The sequence below is a fragment of the Bos grunniens genome, chromosome 26 (genome assembly GCF_055505025.1).
Source record: "Bos grunniens cultivar Pamir isolate PY7600 chromosome 26, Bosgru_T2T1.0, whole genome shotgun sequence".
NCBI lineage: Eukaryota > Metazoa > Chordata > Mammalia > Artiodactyla > Bovidae > Bos > Bos grunniens.
In genome coordinates, this window is record NC_141190.1 from 36,246,486 (window position 1) to 36,269,022 (window position 22,537).

Genomic DNA, 22,537 nt, shown 5'->3' on the forward strand with positions numbered 1-22,537 from the left:
AAGAGTTGAACACAACTTAATGACTAAACAACAACATTCAAGCGCCCAGCATATTTCTATAAACTCCGAACTGTACTCGGCCAAGAGAAGGGACTGTGCTGAGCGGCCAGGCAGGTGCAGACCTAGCCTGAAATCAACTGAATCCAGGTGGTCTGCTCCAGAAAAAAAATGCCCACCTCAAAGTTTTTGCCCTCGTGGCCCACAGAGGGCCAGCACGGTCCTTCTCAGGGCTAGCACAGTCTGACTGCCAAAGAAAATGACACGATTGTTGAAGTGGGGAAGGGACAGCCAGGCTTTGCATTGCTGACTTTAGGAATAAGCATTCTTGCAAAAATTATTCATTTAGACCCTGCTCACATCTCCCTTCTGATTGAAAAAGTTGCTTTTATGAATCCTCCCCTAGAATGCTGCCTTAAAAGTCCCACTAGGATGAGGGGAGGGGACTTAAACCCGAGATGCACAACTGCTGTCCCTCCATGTCTCACTCACAGATATGTTTTTCTGATTCATAAAAACAAACTGACTTTGGATGTCACTAGCCGTGTTCCCAAGAGTCCCCACCAAGTGCCCACAACCACCTGACCTCCATCCTGCAGCTTTGGCTCTGAGGGTGTGTCCCCACCTATCAGATTTTCTTCTCTCAATCACACATCACATCCCCTTCCAAGAAAAGGGACAGAGGCAGTGAAGATTTCTCAAGGATCCTCAGCACTAGTCCCAAGGCTATATCCCCCAGTCTGTACAGTCTTATTTGATCGTTGTAAGCTAGGGCCGAAAAAAAGGCTACTTTAAGAGGTTGTCACTTTAAGCCACCAGAGTTAAGTGATGTTCAACAATGCAAAGTAGAGATTTTTTTCTAACACCTACACTTCCAAAAGATATTTACTTTAAATAAGTGACAAGTACAGTCCATTTGATTTAAATATGCTGAGCTTTTTCCAGCTCCCAGGCCACTCAAATGCACAGAAGATGAAATAATTGGTAGGATTTTTAATGTTTCTTTATCATGTGACCACTTTGTACAAGTCAAAGGGATATGCCAATAATAGCACAGCCTGTGTCACGCTTGTTACTAATATGCCTGCCAATTAATCCTGACATGGGAGCTTGGCTGGTTACCCAAAACCTGGTATTTTATCACCTCAGGGGGTTAGCTCTTGGATGTTTCTATGACATTTTATACTAATCAATCAATTTTGCTTTTTTTAAAGCTGAGCCTTTCATAGGAACTGCAGATGAGCCCTATGCACACCACACCCAAAGCTACTCTTTTCCTCAAACAGAATTGTGTTTGGTTTGTTGATAATTACACTTTGAAACCGACTTTTGAAAATGTTTATTCTTATTTCTTCCCTTCCAAGGGGGAAATCTATCTCAAATGTTAAGACAGAAACCCAAGTCCCTCCGAGTTTTCTCATATTATTGTATATTTAAAAATATTACAAGAGGGTGCTTCTCAAGGGAAGTGAACTTTAAAGCTGCCAAAGATAGTTGACTTTCTCCAAATCTGTTACCAATGGATCCCAAGCTGGTTTAAGTCAGTTCTATTCTGAGTAATGACACATGCACTGGGACAAACGCCATGCTAAGATATTTCTAGGACCCCCTGGCAAATGGTAATTTGTCTGAAGACAGCCAGGCAGGCAAAGGAAGGACAGATGGGAAGAATGAGTCTCCTGGGAGCCCTATGTTGAAGCAGGAGTCCTAAATCAACGCCAGGGACCACGTTCTCATGGGCTAAGTCCCATTTCTCATCAGTCACTCATCCCTCCCGATCCTCTGGCTTCCACTGATTCTTTCAACCATTCTTAATGTAGGTCATTTTAAAGAGATCATCAAGCTGCAAGAAGTTTCACTGGCAAACTTTGTCTTTCCTTTATACTCTCTCTCCTGGGATTTAGTCTTGAAACATCCCTGCCTAAAGCATGAGCTTTCTGTTTTTTCCATCATTCGAACTGCTGCCTTCAGGAAGCACTGGGACACATGGGTCTGTCAAATCCAGCTTCTCCTTTCCTTTTTTTCTATCCTCCCTACCCTGCTACAGCTTTATGGAGGTATAACTGACAAATAAAAATTGTACTGACTTCCGGCATACAACTTGATGTTTCAATATATGTGTATATTGGGGGCTTCCTTGGTGGCTCAGATGATAAAGAATCTGCCTGCAATGCAAAAGACCTAGGTATGATAGTTGGGCCTGGAAGATCTCCTGGAGAAGGGAATGGCTACCCACTCCAGTATTCTTGCCTGGAGAATCACATGGGCAGAGAAGTTTGGTGGGCTACAGTCCATAGGGTCCCAAAGAGTCAGACACAAATGAGCAACTAACACTTTCACTTTCATACACTGTGAAAGGCTTACAGCAGTCAAGCTGAGTAACATATTATTACACACCTGACATAGTTAGCAGTTTTGGGCGTGGGGCGGGGTAAGAACAACTAACATGTATTCTCTAAGCAATTTCAAGCATGTAATATGGCCTTGCTAAGTACTGTCGCCATGCTATATATATCCAGATCTTGTTCATCTTGCATGTCTGAAAGTTTGTACCCTATAACCAGCATCTTCCCATTTTCCCCACTCTTAGCCCCTGGTAACCACCATTCTAGTCTCTGCTTCAAACAGTTCAACTTTTTTAGATTCCACATATAAATGAGATCATGAACCTAGAGGACATTATGCTAAGTGAAATAAGCCAGACACAGACAAATACTGCATGACCTCTTTTTCTATTTTTTACTTTTTCCTCTCTATCCAGTCCTAATTCAAAGAAAGAGCCCAGGTCATGGAGCAAGGTGAACGTGCACTGGCCTCGGAGTCAGACATCTTAGCCCCACTAAAGAATTACTGTGCGATCTCAGTTAAGTTCCTAGCATGTCCCTGCCTCAGTTGCCTCATTTGTAAAAGAGAAGGATGACTACCATACCTGACTGTGAGATGCTGTGAGGACTAAAAAGCACAATGCATGTGAAATGTTTCACAAAATGAAACTCACTCTACAACTGTTAGTGCTAACTCACACCACCGTTCCCCAGTGTAACACCCCAAGCAAAGCACAATGCCACCATCCATCTCTTGCAAAGGGACTAAATGGCCAGCTGACTTGGGATTAAGCATCACATGTGACATTCTGGAACATTTACTCTACCCCAGGCAATGAAAAATTACCACCATTTAATCCTCTCAATCTAGCAGCTAGGAAGTCTGACTCTTTGCAACCTCGTGGACTGCAGCTGGCCAGGTTCCTCTGTGCATGGGATTTCTCAGGCAAGAATACTGGAGTGGGTTACCATTTCCTTCTCCAAAGAAGTCCTAGAATTTTGTAGATGAGGAAGTGGAGGCTTGGAGAGGTCACAGCGTTAGTGAGGATGAGAGTGTGGGTCTGCACACATGCTTGACTGCAAAACCCAAGCCCTCACCCCTTGCCTCACATGTGCAAAAATGAGCTCTGATAGGGAGTCATCTTAGGAGGTAAGGTGAGGTTTCGTGGAACCCTTAAGAGCTCCCTAGAAGTAAAATGCTGTTTAGCTCCCAGGTGGGTGGATTGTGCGTGTGTCATCAGGAAGAGAGGTATAGCTGTCCCCCCGCTTCCTCTGTATTCCCCCGTTTCCACTGCCCCACTCTGCTGAGAAGTTAAATGGCAATCCTGAGAGAAACATCACGCTTTAATTATACTTAGTCCCTCTGTTTATGAGGCAGAGTCCCTACCACTAATATAGGAGAAGGAAAGGCTATTTCTTGGGAATAGATCTCATGGATCCCCTGACGTTGTCAGGGAAACCCTGCCTTGGTATAGGGTTCCCCTTACAGGGGAGATGGTCGAGCAGATCTAGATGGAGGTAAATACTGGTGGCCAGACCAAGCACCACACCCCAAAAAGCAGAGGACAGATGACCTGGTGGGGTGAGGGCGGGCAGGGAGATGCAGAGAAGAACACCTCCTCATGGCTGGCAGATTGCTCTCCCATGGGGAAAAACTGATTTCAAGGAGCTTCCAAAATGACTATTCTTCTGAGATGCCACCTATTCACAGAGTCTGAACTTCCAAAGACACTGACCAGCTGCATCTTGCCTACTATTTGTACATTCACAGAGGACAGAATTTCAGTTTTGAATGCCCACCTCCATGAAGTTTCCAGAACACCAAAGGAGGTTAATAAGCAGGCTGGACACTGCCTCTGCCGTCAAGCTCCATGTACTTAGACACGAGCAGAGAAGAACCTGTTTCTGCTGCAGCCAGAGCTTTGCCTCTTCCTGTGGTCAGGAACCACCTCTGGCCACTGTTATCACCTCATTATAACAGGGTCCTGTCCTCATCTGGCCACCAGTCTTTATTGATGCTGGAGTCTGAGCGGACCCGATAAGAACTGAAGGCTGACCTAGGAGGAAGCAGGACACTGAGGCTTGGCCACAGAGAAAGAAGAGACTGCTCTGTGGTGCTACATCTGCTTCTAGACACATCTCTAACTAGCTGGTGACTTGGTGCAAGCGGCTTCCCCTCCCTGAACTGCAGGGCTCTGCTGCAGGGTGGTTAGATGCCGCAGTATTCCCCAAGCCTCCTCCTACTTCTGGCATTTTATGCATGGTGCTTTTGAAGATGGGGACAGCTCAGGAAATGCTTTAGAAGTATGAAGAACATCTGGTTGACCCTGAATGCCTTCCCACCCACCTTCTCCTTAGTCTTCTGTGTGAGTGCGTTTGAGAGTGTGATGTTGGTAGGGACCCAGGAGGACGAGAACAGAAACATAGCTCAGCTGAATGGCAGGTGGGATATCTAAGAAGAAGAGGGCAGTGTTGGGGCGAGAAGATAGCAAGCAAAGCAGAAGGAGAAAAACTGCCCCCGGGACCTCACTGGTGGTCCAGTGATTATGAATCTGCCTTCCAATGCAGGGGACGCAGGTTTGATCCCTGACCCATTTCAGGAAATGAAAATCCCACATGCAGCAGGGCAACTCAGCCTGAGGACTGCACTAGAGAGAAGAATTAGCAAGGAGCCTGAGCGCCACAACGAAGGATCCCATGTGCCACAACTAAGACCCAGCATAGCCAAATAAGTGAATAAATAGTGTAAAACAGAAAAAAAGAAAAATTGCCCCCATACTTTCTAGGGAACAGACGAGGCGGTGAGTCGAGAAGGTATTCGCAGAGAAGTTTCTGGTAAGTGTTCTGGTGAGGGGGATCTCGGTGGGGCCCCGGGCGGGGGTGGTGGAGAGGTGGGAGGACATGGTTCTGTGACAAGGCTGAAGGGACAGCACTGTGCTTGGCACATGTCCCTTCCCCTAGCATGGCAGGAGGTAGCAGTCGCCACGTGGTCAACACTGCTTCTCACATCCAGGAGGAACCGTGGAAAGAACACAAGCCTCTGGATTCCAGGGCCGGTTCCATGACTTGCCAGCTCTGTGGGCTCGAGCCGAAGTGTCCCCTCACTGAGCCCCACATGCTCTGATGAAAGAACAAGGTGGACAATGCTGCAGTAAGAGCACAATCATACCATCCCTCCCCCAGCCCCCAGGAGGGTAGTATCCGAGGAGGTGAGGTGTGTGGAAATCCTTGGCGAGGATATGAAGAGGTTCCCAAATAGCTGAATACTCATTATGATGAAAAAAATAAAAAGGCAGAATAGGCACTCTGCTTTGACTAAAGTCAGGAAATGACCATTCGTAGGTCACTGTGGTCCTGGCCCTTAGAGATCTGCCTCAACCCCAAATAAGCCTCTGGGCCATTTTCACTGGATTCTGTTCACGCGAGGGGCTTTCAGTGCAGTGTTTCACAGCAACTCAAACGAAAGAGTATCTTCTTGTGCTTCCTGAAGAATGAAGCTGTCCAGGATGCTACATTTGCCTTAATACTTCACTAATAACACTGTCTCTGGTATAGCTTAAGACATAGTTAAATACTCCACATTGAGTCTAAATGCTAGTGATGGAGACAAAGCCAAGGGTTCCCAAGACAATCCTCTGAATGGGAGAAAATATTTGCCAAGTGATATGACTGATAAGGGATTAATATCCAGCACATATAAACAGTTCATACAACGTAACATCAAAGAAATAAACAACCCAATTAACAAATGGGCAGAAGAACTGAATACACATTTTTCCAAAGAGGAAATGCAGATAAAAACCACAAGGAGATATCATCTCACACCTGTCAGCATGGCTATCATCAACAAGGACACGGACAACATGTGGAGGATGTGGGAAAAGGGGATTCTTGAGTACTGTTGCTGGGAATGTAAGTCGGTATGGCCACTGTGGAAAATAGTATGGGAGGTTTCTCAAAAAAAACTAAAGACAGAGCTATCACATGAGTCTGCAGTTCCACTCCTGGGTATATATACAAGGAAAACAAAATGCTAATTTGAAAAGATACCTGCACCCCAATGTTCACAGAAGCATTGTTTACAATAGCCAAGACACGAAAGCAGACTAAGTGTCCATCAACAGATGAATGGATAAAGAAGGTACACCCACACACAACGGACAACCACTCAGCCATTAAAAAGAATGGAACTTTGCCATTTGCAGCAACACGGATGACCCTGGAAGGCATTATACTAAGTGAAATAAGTCAGACAGAAGAAGACAAATACTGTATACCACTTATATGTGGAATCTAAAAGATACAATAAATTAGTGAATATAACAAAAACAAAGCAGACTCATGGACAGAAAGAATAAACTAGAGGTTACAAGTACAGAGAAGGGTTGGGCGGGGGGGGGCAATACAGGAGTGGGAGGCACAAACTGCTGGGTAGAAGATAGGTTCAAGGATGTATTATACAACACAGGGAATATAGACACTATTCTGTAATAGCTGTAAATGGAGAGTAACCTTTAACAGTTGTATAAAATTAAAAAAAATTCTTTTTAGAAAGCCAAGAGTTCCTTCTTCCTTTTCTGTATGCTGCTGCTTTGGACAGAACACTGAAAAGCATACTAAATAAACAAATAGCCAGCTCAAATCTACCACTTCGCAAACAGAAAGCTTAAGGATTCATCTGCCCAAGCCCCTCATTTTACTGCTTGGACCAAAGGCCCATGCCTTGTAAATGGCAGAGTTGGTCCCAGAGGCCATCTGTCTCTCCACTCTACAGTACATCATGATCTTCACCTCTTGTGGTTAAAATGCACTTTTAAGATTTAAACCTGAGCCGCATTCTATCTCTTTCCAACCATCTCTCAACACATTTCAGAAAACGAGTCTGCGTCCCCACCCAGAAGACCGAGCCGACGGAGAGTTCGGGCCTCTTCTCTTACCTGTAAGTTTGCACAAGGTGGTAAAACATGAGTGGGGATTTCATTCTCAGAGCCTGCTGGCCCCAGGGGCTTGTTCTTGGCCCGGAAGGCTGTGGTGGTGGTGGCAGTGGTGGTCTGAACTGGGAGGGCTGGCTGCCACACAGTCACATCCGAGCCATTGCCAAAGGCTTGAATTGCATTTTCTGCAGTAAAACAGGAGGAAATCCAATTTCAAACTCAAGCAGCAAATGTAACAGACAGGATACGTGAAGCCAGAGAGGCACACTAGAAATTCTGATGAGAGCACTGGACTTTTCTAAGCAAAACCCATCCATCCATCCACCCCCTACACACTGAGAGCCAGCCACGGGTCAGGTGCTCTAAAATCAATTCACTCATTAAACCCTGAACTGGACACTTAGCTATGCTCTGTAAGTGCAACAAATATTTACCATGTCTCTCTTCAGGTACCAAGTACTGAATAAGATCCTTTCCCTGAAACATCCATCAGTCAAGTCTTTTGAAACGTGACTCAAAATAGCCTCAGATCTGCTATTTGGGATCATAATCACTGTTCCATCTTTCAAAAAAATGCTTGTGTCAAAATTTTATACTAAAGGCAAGCTAATTAGTAAGTACCACATCCCTAATTATGAGACTGGGGTGACTCAGTAGCATTCATACGAATTCAGCAGGCAGTGAAATCAAACAGCAAAAAAAAAAAAAAGTGATCTGCTACCAAAGAGCACCTACTATGAGCTCGGCATTGCTCAAAGTATAAACACAACCGATTTCTTTAAAAGAAAAATATATCCCAAACCTCATCAATAATATATCATGAAAATGTAAGCAAGATTATTTTTTTCCTTTCTGCTCCCAGTCTTCTGAACAAAATCTGCATAATTAGGAAGGTGCAGCCCTGCTTAAATGAAAAGTTTAAAATGTAAAACTTTAAAAGCTTATTACAATTTCATGGGATTAGATTGTTTTTTATGGCAAGAGTAAATTGGTTGTGTGTTGTTTCCCTCCCCGAGATGAATAAAAAACAGGTTTTAATCAGGTCCTCAGGGATTTGGCCTGGATTTAGGAATTTTTTTTTTATTTCATATTCATTGTATAAGAAATCAAACTCTTCCATTTGGGACCTGAATGTGCAAATTGTTAATATATGACTCTTAGCTGGCATTTTTCGATATACGAGACAGAATAATTTAAGCCTAATCTTCCTCTCAGAAGTGACATTTTGTTCTAAAATTGTTATCCTTGAAGTTCAGCAAATTGGAAGCTTGTTTTTGAAAACTTTACATTTTTTAGTCTGTAGGAAACAGCTTCAAATTAATATCAATGCTTCTTGAGCTCCCGGCTGGGTTACAGAGCTTAACGGGTGGGTGGAGGGTAAAGAAGGTGGTACTTGGGCAACCAGTTTCCTTCAATGACCCCGGACTACAACAATAAAACAAAACCTTCCTTTGTCCCGTTAAGGCACGTAGATTCAGGAGACCCACGTCATTTGTTGGAACTGTGATTTCCAGCATGTTTGCCTTGTCATTTGGGAAGACTGTCCACTTGCTCACTCAGTCATTCAGGTGTCAATGGAATACCTACTAAGTGCCAGGCACCGTTCTGTGCTGAGAATCAGCAGGGGACGAACGACACCAACACGACAGAGAAGTCCCTGTCCTCCTGGAGGCTATATTCTGGTTGAGGAGGCAAACAGAGGAAGTACACAATACACTGTTGCTGTTCAGTTGCTAAGTCATGTCTGACTCCTTGCGACCCTATGAACTGTAGCCTGCCAGGCTTCTCTGTCTATGCGGTTCTCCAGGCAAGAATACTGGAGTGGGTTGCCATTCCCTTCTTCAGGGGACCTTCCCTTCCCAGGGACTGAACTCGGGTCTCCTGCATTGCAGACAGGTTCTTTTACCCTCTGAGCCACCAGGGAAGCAATAGATTGGCATCGTGCTTGTGCTAGGGGAATTAGAGAGGTTTGGTTAATTTGAAGGGATGGGGAACTGGGTTATTACATTTGGATTGAAACCTACAAATTCCAGTTCCTTCTACCCTAGGGCCTGTTGCAAGAGGCTGAATTTAGTCTTTGTCTTTGGTAGGCTGTGCTCCATCTAATCAAAGTATAAATGGAACGACTATGAAAAATTCTGGCTGGCTTTGGTCCTCATTGAAGACCAAATGTGTTTATGTTTATTAAAAAATCATTAGCATTAAGATGCCATTCTTCCCTTCACCAAAATATTATTAAGCAGGGACCACTTTAATTTCTCTCTGAGGCAGTGGTTTTCCAGCCCAAGTGAGTATAATCTTTTTTTTCTCACACTGACCTCTGTTGTCATTGCTTTATCTTCATTAAAACCTGGATTCTGCCAGAAGAGTGTGCAGGACGTGAAAAAGAGGATACACACACACACACACAAACACACACACACATGATTTATTTCAGTCAAGACCAAAGAAGAGGCTTAAGGTATAGTTCCACGATATAGTGCCCAATGTTATTCTGGCAAATGTCTCCACACTTTAGACTGGTTTGAAATTTCACTTCAGCATCCAAAAGCTTGTTTTCATTTTAAGATGATCAAAGCATTTGGTTATAGCCAAGTACCCACTGAGTGAATCTCTTAGATTTCTCTTTTCAACAAAAGAAACAATGAGGAGGTTTTTGAAGTATCACTTAATAGCTTTCCTGTGTACAAGCAGTAAAAAGTTTGTTAATTCTTTAAAAATCAGTCAGAGTACCATGGAGAAATTGTCACCTAAGGGCACAGTGCTCAGAGGTAGGTGAACCTTGGCCCACGCTTCCCACGGGGAAGTTCTACCTGGACCTTGATGTTCAGGCTTGTGTTTTTATCCACCAGCCCCTCAATCTCAGGCCTGATGCAGAAGCCCACGGGGTGCAGGGGCTGCAGAGGAAGGAACGGGGTGGGGCTTTGGATCCTATCTCTGGCGTGGCTCGTCTAGGTGAATACCAGCCGCTTATTCCACTGTGACATGGAGATACCATTAAGTGCATCTCCTAGGATTCTTGTGCAGGTTACAGTCAATGAGACAATGTATTGGGCTGGCTAAAAAGTTTGATCAAGTTTTCCCTAACATCTTACATGAAAACCCGAACAAGCTTTTTGGCCAACTGGATATAAGTTACACTCCTCCTAAAAGGGAGTTTGCACACAGAGGAGGCAGCCGATAAATGAATGGTGGCTGCTGCAAGACACGAATGAGGTATTCGGCTGGATCTTTGCCTGGGGCACACATCTCGGTGGATAGGAGGGAGACCTGGCACAGTGCTTCGAAGTTCATTTGATGAGGCTCATCGTTCACACTCGTACATTTCTCTCTATCCCTCTTCCCCTGGGAAACGTGTTTCCAAATTGCCTAAAGGACCCTGCAATAATAATGGTACTGTTTCCAAGCAGAAACCTCCCCCCGACTCCCACCCCCAGCTCATCTCATCTCCGGAGGTATTCAAAGCTCCTGGCTGCATCACCAGCCCATTCCACTCAAGAACTGCTGCTTCTCCTCTGAGCCAACCCTGAACATCCAGGGGGCTACTGACGTTAACATTCTAATTTTTCTCAGAGCCCTTGGAGGCCTACCCTCATCTAACTTGCCCGAGTCTTTCACATTGTGTATGCTGCCCAGGTTTTAAAAACCTCTGGAACTGATGTGGGGCTGGTTGCCAAGATCAACATTTCATCTGTGGGTGGAAGTGTTCCTCCCCACACGCTGTGCCCTTGGCTATTGAGTCTTTCGCTTCCTGGGGCCTCTGGACTTGCCACCTTGGCAGCACCCAGTTCATCACTTGCTCTGGTCCTGCTGCAACATGCAGTGTGGCTAAAAGGATCTGGATTCACCATGAGCGATCAGGGAAAAAAAAAAAAGAGAGAGAGAGACACACACACAAACAGAGGAGGCGGACATAGGAAACACAAAATTACAGTTTGAACTTAGGGGAAAACGTTTGTGTGGCTGTTGTCTATTTTTTCAAACTCACTAAGACATGTGTTGTCCTTGAAGAAATTCAGAAATTTCAAGCATTCCTCCAGGTCGTTTCCACTGTTGTTGCAGTCACACCAGGGGGCCACGCTGAGGCTACTGGAGTCTATGTAGTTGGGGGTCATGACTGTACCTAAAAGAGTAAAAACAAGGCGTTTTATTCTTGTGTGATGATATAAACTTTCCTATAGCCTGAAAAGAAACAAATGTTCCTCTGACTACGGATGCGCCGTGGATAACACCGTGGATAATTACAAACACTGTGTTTGCTGAGTGGGAAATTATGTTAAGCAGTGCATTTTCTCGGCAATTTATCTTGAGCACATAAAATAATTTACACATTTACTTAAAAAATTCTAACAGAACTCCTTGAGCTGTGCTTAGGGTATTTTTCTCTGCACAAATGGTATGGATGTCATGGAGCAGGAGAGAATTAACTTAGAATGCATGAATTGCCAAATCCCTTGCATTTTCTTGAAAACGTCATTAATCTTCACAAATAGATAGAGCTGGTTTTACATATCTTAAAAGGCCTTTTAGGACTTTGCCATCTACTTCCTTCGGAAGCAAATGGCTCCTTCAGAGTAACCCAGGGAAGCTTAGAAGCTTTCCTTATGGGTTACCCCATGTTCTAGATGTATTCAAGGACGCCTCTGCTCACTAGACTCTCAACAGATTTAAACAAGGTCTTCCAAGTTGTGATGGAATTGGAAACAAACAGTGGAAATTTCCTAAGCCAGTGGCTCCTCCAGTATTGTCTTAATAGTCCTCAAAAATCCTCAAAGAAATGCTGGGTGGTCTCTTGCCCACATCTTCCTGTGTATCCATTGTTCTTCTGATGAGTTCTGTATTGGTGCAAATAAACAATGCACTTACACTTAACACAACCCAAATGTCTTCTCCCAGGTGGCTCACACCAGGCAATGCCTACTCATGCCAAGAAGCCTTCTGTTTTTATATTATTTATTGGAAGTAAGAAGTAATAGGCAGTCCAGTGAGCCACAGGATATATTTGGTTCAGAAACAGAAAAAAAAAAAGAATTCTTTTTAAGCTCTTATGGATCAAGGGCCTATCTTCTTTGCTGTACGTTCCTTACTGACTTGAACTAAACAATGTCCCATTCTACCTTGGGAGGAAAACTTCGACCCACAGCAAAGAGAAGCTTGTAACTTTAGGTGAGAAAGAACAGGCACCCCCCAACACTGAATGAAGAGGTTAGAGTATGTCTGCTAAGCACCCACTGTATGTCTGGCTCCAGAATGGATCCCTGACATTTGGAAAAGGTAGGAACTAGCTTTGTCTTCAGAGATCTTAGAAACCTATGACCAGAGTGGAGGGAAAGATCTGGACCCAAGAGAGAAATAAATTTTGGCTCACAGAATGCACTGTTTCAACTAGTTCTTCCCTTAAGTGATTTCATTATCCTCAGGTATGTAATAGTTTGTTGAGCTTGAACCCACATGGAGTTTTCAATGAGGATGTGCACCTCGAATATGCAGACTAAGGTATTAACAGTGATTATATCTGCGAGTGGGGCTAGAGATCTTTTAACACTGTGGGTTTCTCTGCATTTTAAAAAACTCTTTACAATGAACACGACTTAATTCATTCTGTTATTTCTTAAACATGTAATTCTATCGTTGATAAATAATCCTTACTAGGGACTACTTTATTTAAGAGAAGGAAAATCTGAATGCAAATTTGGAGGAGTGACTTCCCTGGCCGCCCAGTGGTTAAGACTCCAGGCTTCCACTGCAGGGTGGTCATGGGTTTGATCCCTGGTCAGAGAACTAAGAAGCCGCATGCCAGTCCTGCCAGTCTCACAGCATGGCCAAATACAAAAATAAATAAAAATGGAGGGCTGACTTAAGGAAGACAAGTTCATGGGACCTATCAGTGTGAATGGTCAGTCGCTGGTGAAAGGTATTACCCAAGACAGCACAGGTATCCTTGCAAATAAAATTGGGCTGAGTGTACAGCACCTGCATATCCCAGCATTCAGTATGGCCAGTGATTTTCCCGGTGACTCTTGCTGAAGACATGCTGGCGACAAAGACTTTGGTTTGTGCTGTCACTCTTGATAGGACGTTCTTCTGCCCAGGGACTAGTGTGATAGTGGCAGGAGCTGGCGCCCTGGCTGAGCCATCAGGCTTCTGACAACTGTGATTTCCCTCATCCTTCCCCAGCTTTCACTACGTGTTCCTTCTCACACGACAGTCGTGAGGGAGCCCTGCCTCCAAGGCTTCCCACAGCCCCGGTACCAGGAGCCTCATCCTTTTCTCCTGCTGCCCTGTTTATTTCTGGGCATGAACCTGCCTCACTCCTGTCCTCTCCCAACTCACCAGTGCCTTGCCTAATTGCACTGCTCTCCTGAATGCCAAGAACCTCAGGTTTTAAAAGACAGAACAAGACTACTTCTGCTATGTTTGTTGTCAGGGAAAAAATATTAGGGAAACCTCCCCCCGCCACCAGGAGCTGAATTACCCAGATTATTAATGGCAAGCAGAACACCAAGTCTTTAGGGATTTTCCTTCCAAAGGGCCATTTCAGGGAAACAGCCTTTCTGACTTCCCCAGACTGCATGACTTCCAAGCTCCCCCTCTCCAAAGTTATGTACTTCACTTGGTTTGACTTGCTCTCCTCCTCCATAACCATGCTTTCCCTGCTTACTTCTGTTCTGTGCAGTCAGTTCTTCAACTGAGATGCGTCCCCGGTCTTCACACTTGCTGCCTCCCTGCTCTTTAATAATCCCTGCCTTTGTGCATTCATTATTCTTTTACCCCACTTTTTTAGAGACAAGTCCTAAAGAACTGAACATCAAAACGCCAGCACAGAGGGTTCCGGGGAGATTTTTACAACCACAGAGGCTACAGGCTACAATGGAAGGACTCTGGGTATTTGTGAACCAGCATTTTCTCCCATCCCATGTCTCCCCATCTTACCAATAAGCCCCGAGTAGGCGAGGAGGCAGTCAGCGTAATTTTCCTTTAGACAGCTGCTGACAGACCTTGACTCTGGCTGGCAGTTGGTGAAAAAATCGGCCAGGCGAGATCTGCAACAGAAGAAAGTTGGGGGAGGGGGGAGGATGTGTTTCAAAATAGCCCAAGCTTCTGCACAGACATAATTTTTCCTTATTCCTTTCTCGATAGGCCTTTTTCAACATCCCCAAATACAGAGAGAGTAGACTCTTAAAAGGTTAGCATCTTCTCTTATATACAAGCCCCCGGCCATCCCCTCGCCCACCTGTGTCTGCTTCTTTGCAGAGAAGTCTTCAGGGCCTGCAACTGGAGAAATCTTGACGCTTTGAAGTTTCCCTTCAATATTTATTTCTGACTAGACTTATTTGCATCTTTAGGAAATATGCTTCTGCACACACTCACCGGAGATCCACAGTGGGAAAATATTTACTTTATACAGAAACATGTCCCTGGCGTCCAAATAGGATCCTACAGCCCATCTGCTCCCGTAGTTCCTAGTGGCTTTAAAAATATGCGTATCTGGTCTTCTAAGTCATCTCTCATCTACCACCCCAGGGAGGGCAGTAGTATATTCCAGCCAAGGGATGCTGAGGGGGAAGTTCGCCTTTCCAGCACTGCAGGGAAAGGCAAAAGGAACCGGGTGACACTGGCTCAGGATGCGACTGGCTGTAGGGGGTCCCCTGGTCGAAGTGCAGCATCTGTCTGCAGTTCGGGAAGCCTCCACGGGCCAGCGCAGTCCACCCAGAAGCCCTGGGTGGTGGTGAAGTTGCCGAAGTACAAAGGGGCTGCAGACATCACTGGTCTGCAGAGGAAAGGGGCTCTTTGTGGCCAACCGGCTGTTTTTCAGTCTGAAGAGGATATTGTTGGAGAAATTCTAAATGAGAACTGGGCCATCTCTGAGGTCATCCGAGCAGACAACAGCTCTGTTTCTATGTGAGGAACACAACAGACTTCAAGAGAAGCTAAATTATCTGGCGATTACAGGAGACAATGGATGGCTGTCTTAGCTTCTTCTCTTTAGTGCACTCGAGTTGGCAGCCAACATACCCAGGGCTGTTTTTACCTCTTTCCACCCAAGAAATTGTATTTACTTAGCATCTCTAATGGTATAAACAGGGTTGCCTGGGTGGGGCTGAGCAAGGTAGAATGTGTGGAGATCACAGGGGTTTGTAAAGGGTCTGTAGGAAGCATATTCTGGGCCCTTTTCCTACAATTTGAACTGGAAGAAGATTAAAAGGCCTGATGAAATGATCTGTGTGCACAGCACATTGGAAAGGCTGCACAGTGTTCCTATGGGATTGGTCTCTCCTTGAACCCATGTAAACAAGGCGTGTCTGAGCTTTCCTATCTGCGCCGATCTGTACACTCCGTATGTCGTGTGCCTGGTTCCATAACTGTGACTCCCCGGGGCAGGTGCTGGAGTTCTGTTTTATTTTCTTTGCACAGCACCTGACACTCCTCAGAATGCTTCCCAAGCGGGGCCATGTGGTGCAGTTAAGTGGCTTGGCAAAAATCCTCCAAATGAGGCTGGTGCATGCGTCTGTGTGTGTGTGTGTGTGCCCGCATCCCTCCCACAGTCTGAGCCTAGCTGGCGTTTTCTGACTCTAATTGAACACACCGAAGGGCGTAAAACCTGGCCATTTTCTGTAGCCTGGTTAAAGGATTTATCTTTCAGAAGAAATCCCTAAAGGTGACTCAGACTTACTCAACTGGCACCAATGGCATCCATCTTGGATCGAGTGTCAATTTCAGAAGAGTTTTCCTGGTCATGAAAGTTAATGATCTCATGGCACTGGGCTTCTAACTTTGCAGAGGCCAACTGTGTGGTTCAGGCAGCTGGGACTCCAGCTCTGCACACAAGCTGATCAGCTCCCTGACCTGGCAGCCCCGCGCTCCCAGCTGCCCCCCAGAGAGGGATGAAAGGTCGCACTGTCTCCAAGCCTCCTGCTTCTCGTAGTCTCTCGAGCAGACTATTAACTGAACAGCACCGTGACTCGGATTACTATCCTCCAGCGGGAGGCTAATGCCACCAGACTCATTTTGCTTAACAACCTCAGAATTGACTCACAATTGGACTCTGGAATGAAAGGCTAATTGAGTTAGTCTGCTGCAGAGAACATAACCCTGATTGGGAGGATAAAACTAGATATACTGCTCTGAGCATCGCCCTGAACAGGCTGGTTTTGGAGAGAAGATTGTCAGCCCAGATCTCAGTACTAAGACAAAACCAGCCAGCGGATGGCAAGAGTTTCAAAAATAACGGTGAGCCCACGAGGCATTGCTGAAACATGAACATTTCGCTGGTTCCTTCACCTCTGATCCACCTCCCTCTGCCATTCATGTTTGGAGACACGATGATCACTTTATGGGATTCACATTTAACAGATACAAAAACTGAAGGCAGAAGAAGTTTATACGGTGGTTGCGCAAGCAGGTGGACTGGTACATTTTCATGAATTCTGCGAGTTGGTCAACTTCAAAGTGGTAGCTTGAAAGTGGACTAGGTAGGAGAATTTTCATCATGGTAATCTGCCAGCTCTACAAATCACAACTCTATGCTGTTCTTAGAGATCAGATCAGATCAGTCACTCAGTCGTGTCCGACTCTTTGCGACCCCATGAATCGCAGCACACCAGGCCTCCCTGTCCATCACCAACTCCCGGAGTTCACTCAAACTCACGTCCATCGAGTCAGTGATGCCATCCAGCCATCTCATCCTCTGTCGTCCCCTTCTCCTCCTGCCCCCAATCCCTCCCAGCATCAGAGTCTTTTCCAATGAGTCAACTCTTCGCATGAGGTGGCCAAACTACTGGAGTTTCAGCTTTAGCATCATTCCTTCCAAAGAAATCCCAGGGCTGATCTCCTTCACAATGGACTGGTTGGATCTCCTTGCAGTCCAAGGGACTCTCAAGAGTCTTCTCCAACACTACAGTTCAAAAGCATCAATTCTTCGGTGCTCAGCCTTCTTCACAGTCCAACTCTCACATCCATACATGACCACAGGAAAAACCATAGCCTTGACTAGACGAACCTTTGTTGGCAAAGTAATGTCTCTGCTTTTGAATATGCTATCTAGGTTGGTCATAACTTTCCTTCCAAGGAGTAAGCGTCTTTGAATTTCATGGCTGCAGTCACCATCTGCAGTGATTTTGGAGCCCAGAAAAATAAAGTCTGACACTGTTTCTACTGTTTCCCCATCTATTTCCCATGAAGTGATGGGACTGGATGCCATGATCTTTGTTTTCTGAATGTTGAGCTTTAAGCCAACTTTTTCACTCTCCTCTTTCACTTTCATCAAGAGGCTTTTGAGTTCCTCTTCACTTTCTGCCATAAGGGTGGTGTCATCTGCATATCTGAGGTTATTGATATTTCTCCCGGCAATCTTGATTCCAGCTTGTGTTTCTTCCAGTCCAGCGTTTCTCATGATGTATTCTGCATGTAAGTTAAATAAACAGGGTGACAATATACAGCCTTGACGTACTCCTTTTCCTATTTGGAACCAGCCTGTTGTTCCATGTCCAGTTCTAACTCTTGCTTCCTGACCTGCATACAAATTTCTCAAGAGGCAGATCAGGTGGTCTGGTATTCCCATCTCCTGAAGAATTTTCCACAGTTTATTGTGATCCACACAGTCAAAGGCTTTGGCATAGTCAATAAAGCAGAAATAGATGTTTTTCTGGAACTCTTCTTGCTTTTTCCATGATCCAGCGGATGTTGGCAATTTGATCTCTGGTTCCTCTGCCTTTTCTAAAACCAGCTTGAACATCAGGAAGTTCACAGTTCACATATTGCTGAAGCCTGGCTTGGAGAATGTTGAGCATTACTTTACTAGCGTGTGAGATGAGTGCAACTGTGCGGTAGTTTGAGCATTCTTTGGCATTGCCCTTCTTTGGGATTGGAATGAAAACTGACCTTTTCCAGTCCTGTGGCCACTGCTGAGTTTTCCAAATTTGCTGGCATATTGAGTGCAGCACTTTCACAGCATCATCTTTCAGGATTTGGAATAGCTCAACTGGAATTCTATCACCTCCACTAGCTTTGTTCGTAGTGATGCTTTCTAAGGCCCGCTTGACTTCACATTCCAGGATGTCTGGCTCTAGGTCAGTGACCACACCATCGTGATTATCTGGGTTGTGAAGATCTTTTTTGTACAGTTCTTCTATGTATTCTTGCCATCTCTTCTTAATATCTTCTGCTTCTGTTAGGTCCATACCATTTCTGTCCTTATCGAGCTCATCTTTGCATGAAATGTTCCTTTGCTATCTCTGATTTTCTTGAAGAGATCCCTAGTCTTTCCCATTCTGTTGTTTTCCTCTACTAGCACAATGCTCTCAAAATACCAGCATGGTGTAGTCAATCCCACAGATAAAGGAAGTATCTTTACTTCCTTCGAGTTCTTGGGAACTCAAAGTTCTTGGGAGTTGAATTTCAGAGCTTCCTGGATGAGCTACCTCTCCCATCCCTAATCACCTTTGTGTCAAATGACATGTGAAATGGTGTCATAAATTAACCTCCCATCTCCAGTATCTTCCAAAGAAAGAAAACAGTTCTCTCTAAAGATGCTCCCATCCCAACAACACAGCCACTGAAATCTCTCAAAGCAACGTGTGCAAATGATTACAGGTATTGACAAAGCAGCTGACTTCTTGTCCTTTGTATTGACTGAATGACGGGTCAAATGCATGTGTTAATAAGGATGAATGAGTTCCCTGTCCCTGAACCCAAATAACCTGCCATCTAGAAGCCGAGAGAAACAAGTAAAAAGATGATAATACCACTATGGCTAGTTCTCAATAAAAGACAGGAAAGGTTGCTAATAAAAGTAACACAACATGAATCAAGTGTTTAGAATATGTTAGGTACGTCTTCATATACTTTATATTTTTCCCTGGCAACTCTAATAAGGTAAGGACAATTACTCTGTTATCTTAATTTCACAGAGGAGGAAACAACATCTTATTGAGTTTTGACTAGAGTGAAATAGTGAATAGCAGAACCAGGATTTAAAAACTATGACAAACCTAGACAGCATATTAAAAAGCAAAGACATCACTTTGCTGACAAAGGTCTGTACAGTCAAAGCTATGGTCTTTCCAGTAGTCATGTACTCAATGAGAGTTGGACCATAAAGAAGGCTGAGTGCCAAAGAACTGATGCTTTGGAACTGTGGTGCTGGAGAAAACTCTTGAGAGTCCCTTGGACAACAAGGGGATCAAAGCAGTCAATCCTAAAGGAAATCAATCCTGAATACTCATTGGAAGGACTGATGTGAAGCTGAAGCTCTAATACTTTGGCCACCTGATGTGAAGAGCTGACTCATTGGAAAAGACCATTATGCTGGGAAAGACTGAAGGCAGAAGGAGAAGAAGGTGGAAGAGGATGAGACTGTTGGATAGCATCAATGGACATGTCAATGGACATGAACTTGGGCAAACTCCAGGAGTTAGTGAGGGACAGGGAAGTCTGGCATGTTGTAGTCCATGGGGTTGCAAAGAGTTGAACACTTCTTAACAACTGAACAACAACAAATTCTTACTCTACAAGTTAAGCTTTTAACACAACAGGAACTCGTTTCAGAGAAGTTGTAATATTGAGACTGAGGCTTGGAGGATCAGTAGGATCCTTCAGGTAAAGGTGGAAGAGGGTGTTCCCTCTGCAGAAGGAAGCAGTAAGTGATAAAGTAACCACATTCATAAAAATCCCAGGAGAACAATCACAGAGTATTTGTACCTGCCAGGCACTGATCGAAGTGTCTGGCATCTATTCACATATTTAATTTTAACTGTAATAGTTGATACTCCCAGTCCCATTTAGCAGATGGAGACACTGAGGCAAAGAGAGATTAAGTAACTCCTCGGAGGTTGTAGAACTCTGTGCTGGAGCTGTAATGTGACCACATTCTATGGGACTCCAGAGCCACAGGACATTCTCAACCACTACACCTAACACACGGAGTCAAAGAGACTCAGACATGACTTGGCAACTAAACAAAAACAGCAGCAGCAGCTAACACATGCCTCATCCAGAAAATTGTCAATTGTTCACTTGGGATGGCGGGGCCACAGGTGAGTAACAGGAGATGGTGCTGGCAAGATCAGCAAGGGCCTTGAATGACCTAAGAGGCTGGATTTTATCCTGAAAGCAGTGGGAACCACCAAAGGATTTTAAACAGAGAAATAACACGATCAGGTCTGCAGAAGAGAAGGACTCTTGGGTGTTTCCGTTCTTAAGCAAAGATTTGCTTGAAGCTTCTTCTGTGCCCTCCCTGCAATAGCAGAGATGAGAAGAGCAGGAAACTGGCCAAAGGAAGGAAGGAGGCTGAGCCAGTGAGTACCCAGAGGCAAGAACTGAGGACTAGAGGAGGAGGAGCGAAGGAGGATGCCCTGAATGGTAGGTGTTGAGTGAGTGAGTCAAAGTCACTCAGTCCAGTCCAACCTGTGACCCCATGGACTACAGAGTCCATGCAATTCTCCAGGCCATAATATTGGAGTGGGTAGCCATTCCCTTCTCCAGGGGATCTTCCCAATCCAGGGATTGAACCCAAGTCTCCCTCATTGCAGCCAGATTATTTACCAGCTGATTCACCAGGGAAGCTCATGGTGGGTGTTGATGGAATCAAAGTCAAGACTGGGGATTTCCCTGGTGGTCCAGTGGCCAAGAATCTGACTTGCAATGCACGGAACTCAGGTTCAATCCTTGATTGGGGAACTAAGATCCCGCATGCCTGTGTGCTAAGTTGCTTCAGTTGTGTCTGACTCTGTGTGACCCTATGGACTGTAGCCCGCCAGACTCATCCGTCCATGGGGTTCTTCAGGCAAGAATACTGAAGTGAGTTGCCGTGTCCCCCTCCAGGGGATCTTCCTGACTGAGGGATCAAACTCGCATCCCTTATGTCTCCTGCATTGGCAGGCACGTTCTTTACCACTAGCGCCACCTGAAAGGCCCCAAGATCCTACATGCTATGGAGCAACTAAGCCCTAGTGCTACAAATACTGAGCCCTCGTGCTCCAGAGCCTGTGTGCCACAACCAAAGATCCCGAGTGATGCATCGAAGATCCTCAGTGCCACAACAAAGACCCGACACAGCCAAACAAATCAATATTTTTAAAAAAGAAAATCAAGACTGCAAAAAAGAAGGGGGCAGAATCAGCTCAGTAGACTGTGGAGTCACAGAGTGTAGTGGGGCACCCAGGAGAGGACAGTTTGCAGGGAAGATAAGAGAGGTGGCTTGTGACTGTGCTGAGGTCATGGCACCACGGGAGTCAAGCATCTAGCAGGCTGCACGATTCTCAGACCTCCATCTGTCCAGTGGCCAACCAGCCCCGCATCCCAGGACGGCCCGGTACACATATCCTCCTGCCCACCCTGGGTAAAGAACCACACGATAACCTTTTTCAATGACTTCCTCTGCCTGGGCTGCAGTGATCCAAACAAGAAAGCTTACACGGCCAGGGTGGGATTAACAAAGAAATTCCACAAGTGCATGTCTTCTGGAGACATGAAATCTCCATGACAACAGCAGTGATGAACCTGATTGTTTTTCTCTGAGAAAATGAAAAGAAAATGAATAGGCACTAATGTAGAAATGTATCTCCCTCTGAAAGGAGAAATTTCCCACCCTTAAAGAGGAGAAAAATGCCCGCAAATGCCAAGTTGGCCTTAGGAAATCTGCTGAAGAGAAAACAGTGGTTTATGCAGAAAATATCGTATTAAAGGAAGCATGCTGCTAACTGGAAATAGAAAAATGATTATAATGATAAAATCTAGGAGAGTCTTCTCAAACAGCAGATGGTCTTTTGACAGTGGAGGAAAAATCATTTACCTACTTTTTCTGCTAACATTTTTAGGAAAATAGAGTTATGGGGAACAGTTCAAAAACATACTAGTAATGCCCAGTTTCACTCATCCTGGATTATTCTAATCCTGTAAATGTTTGTGTTTTTTTTTCTTCTCCCCAGGGCAAATCCCATACTTGGACACAAGCTGTGTGGTTGATGGAATGGAGCCTTGGGCGAAGAACTGTGAGATCCTGAATGGGATCCAGGCTCTGACACTAATTAACCAGAGTTCCTAAACATCATCATATGATGTTTGACAACTTTGGATTTCCCTTCCACTTCAGAACAGTCTGTTGGACACTTGAAGCTACTTGGAGAAGAAACCCACTTGTTTTCCATGCGTTATTATTATTTTCATCCATGATTCCACTCCACCATTACACACGATTTTAGTGTCAAGGCATTTGGCTTCTTTTGAGTATAGAGATCACATCTCTTTTTTTTTTTTTAAGATGTTTTTGATGAAGACCATTTT

At 44.8% G+C, this 22,537-nt stretch overlaps 1 protein-coding gene across 5 annotated transcripts in view; it reads right to left on the reverse strand.

Moving 5' to 3' along the window:
• The window catches only part of GFRA1 (GDNF family receptor alpha 1), a 231,977-nt gene that overhangs the window by 23,532 nt on the left and 185,908 nt on the right, over positions 1-22,537 (reverse strand). For all 5 annotated transcript variants that reach the window (XM_086379591.1, XM_086379587.1, XM_086379592.1 and 2 more), the window contains 3 exons: positions 14,189-14,298; positions 11,244-11,378; positions 7,259-7,440 (listed from right to left, as the gene is read on the reverse strand). In XM_086379591.1, the coding sequence (XP_086235717.1) occupies positions 7,259-7,440; positions 11,244-11,378; positions 14,189-14,298 (427 nt within the window). The remainder of the gene's footprint in view (positions 1-7,258; positions 7,441-11,243; positions 11,379-14,188; positions 14,299-22,537) is intronic.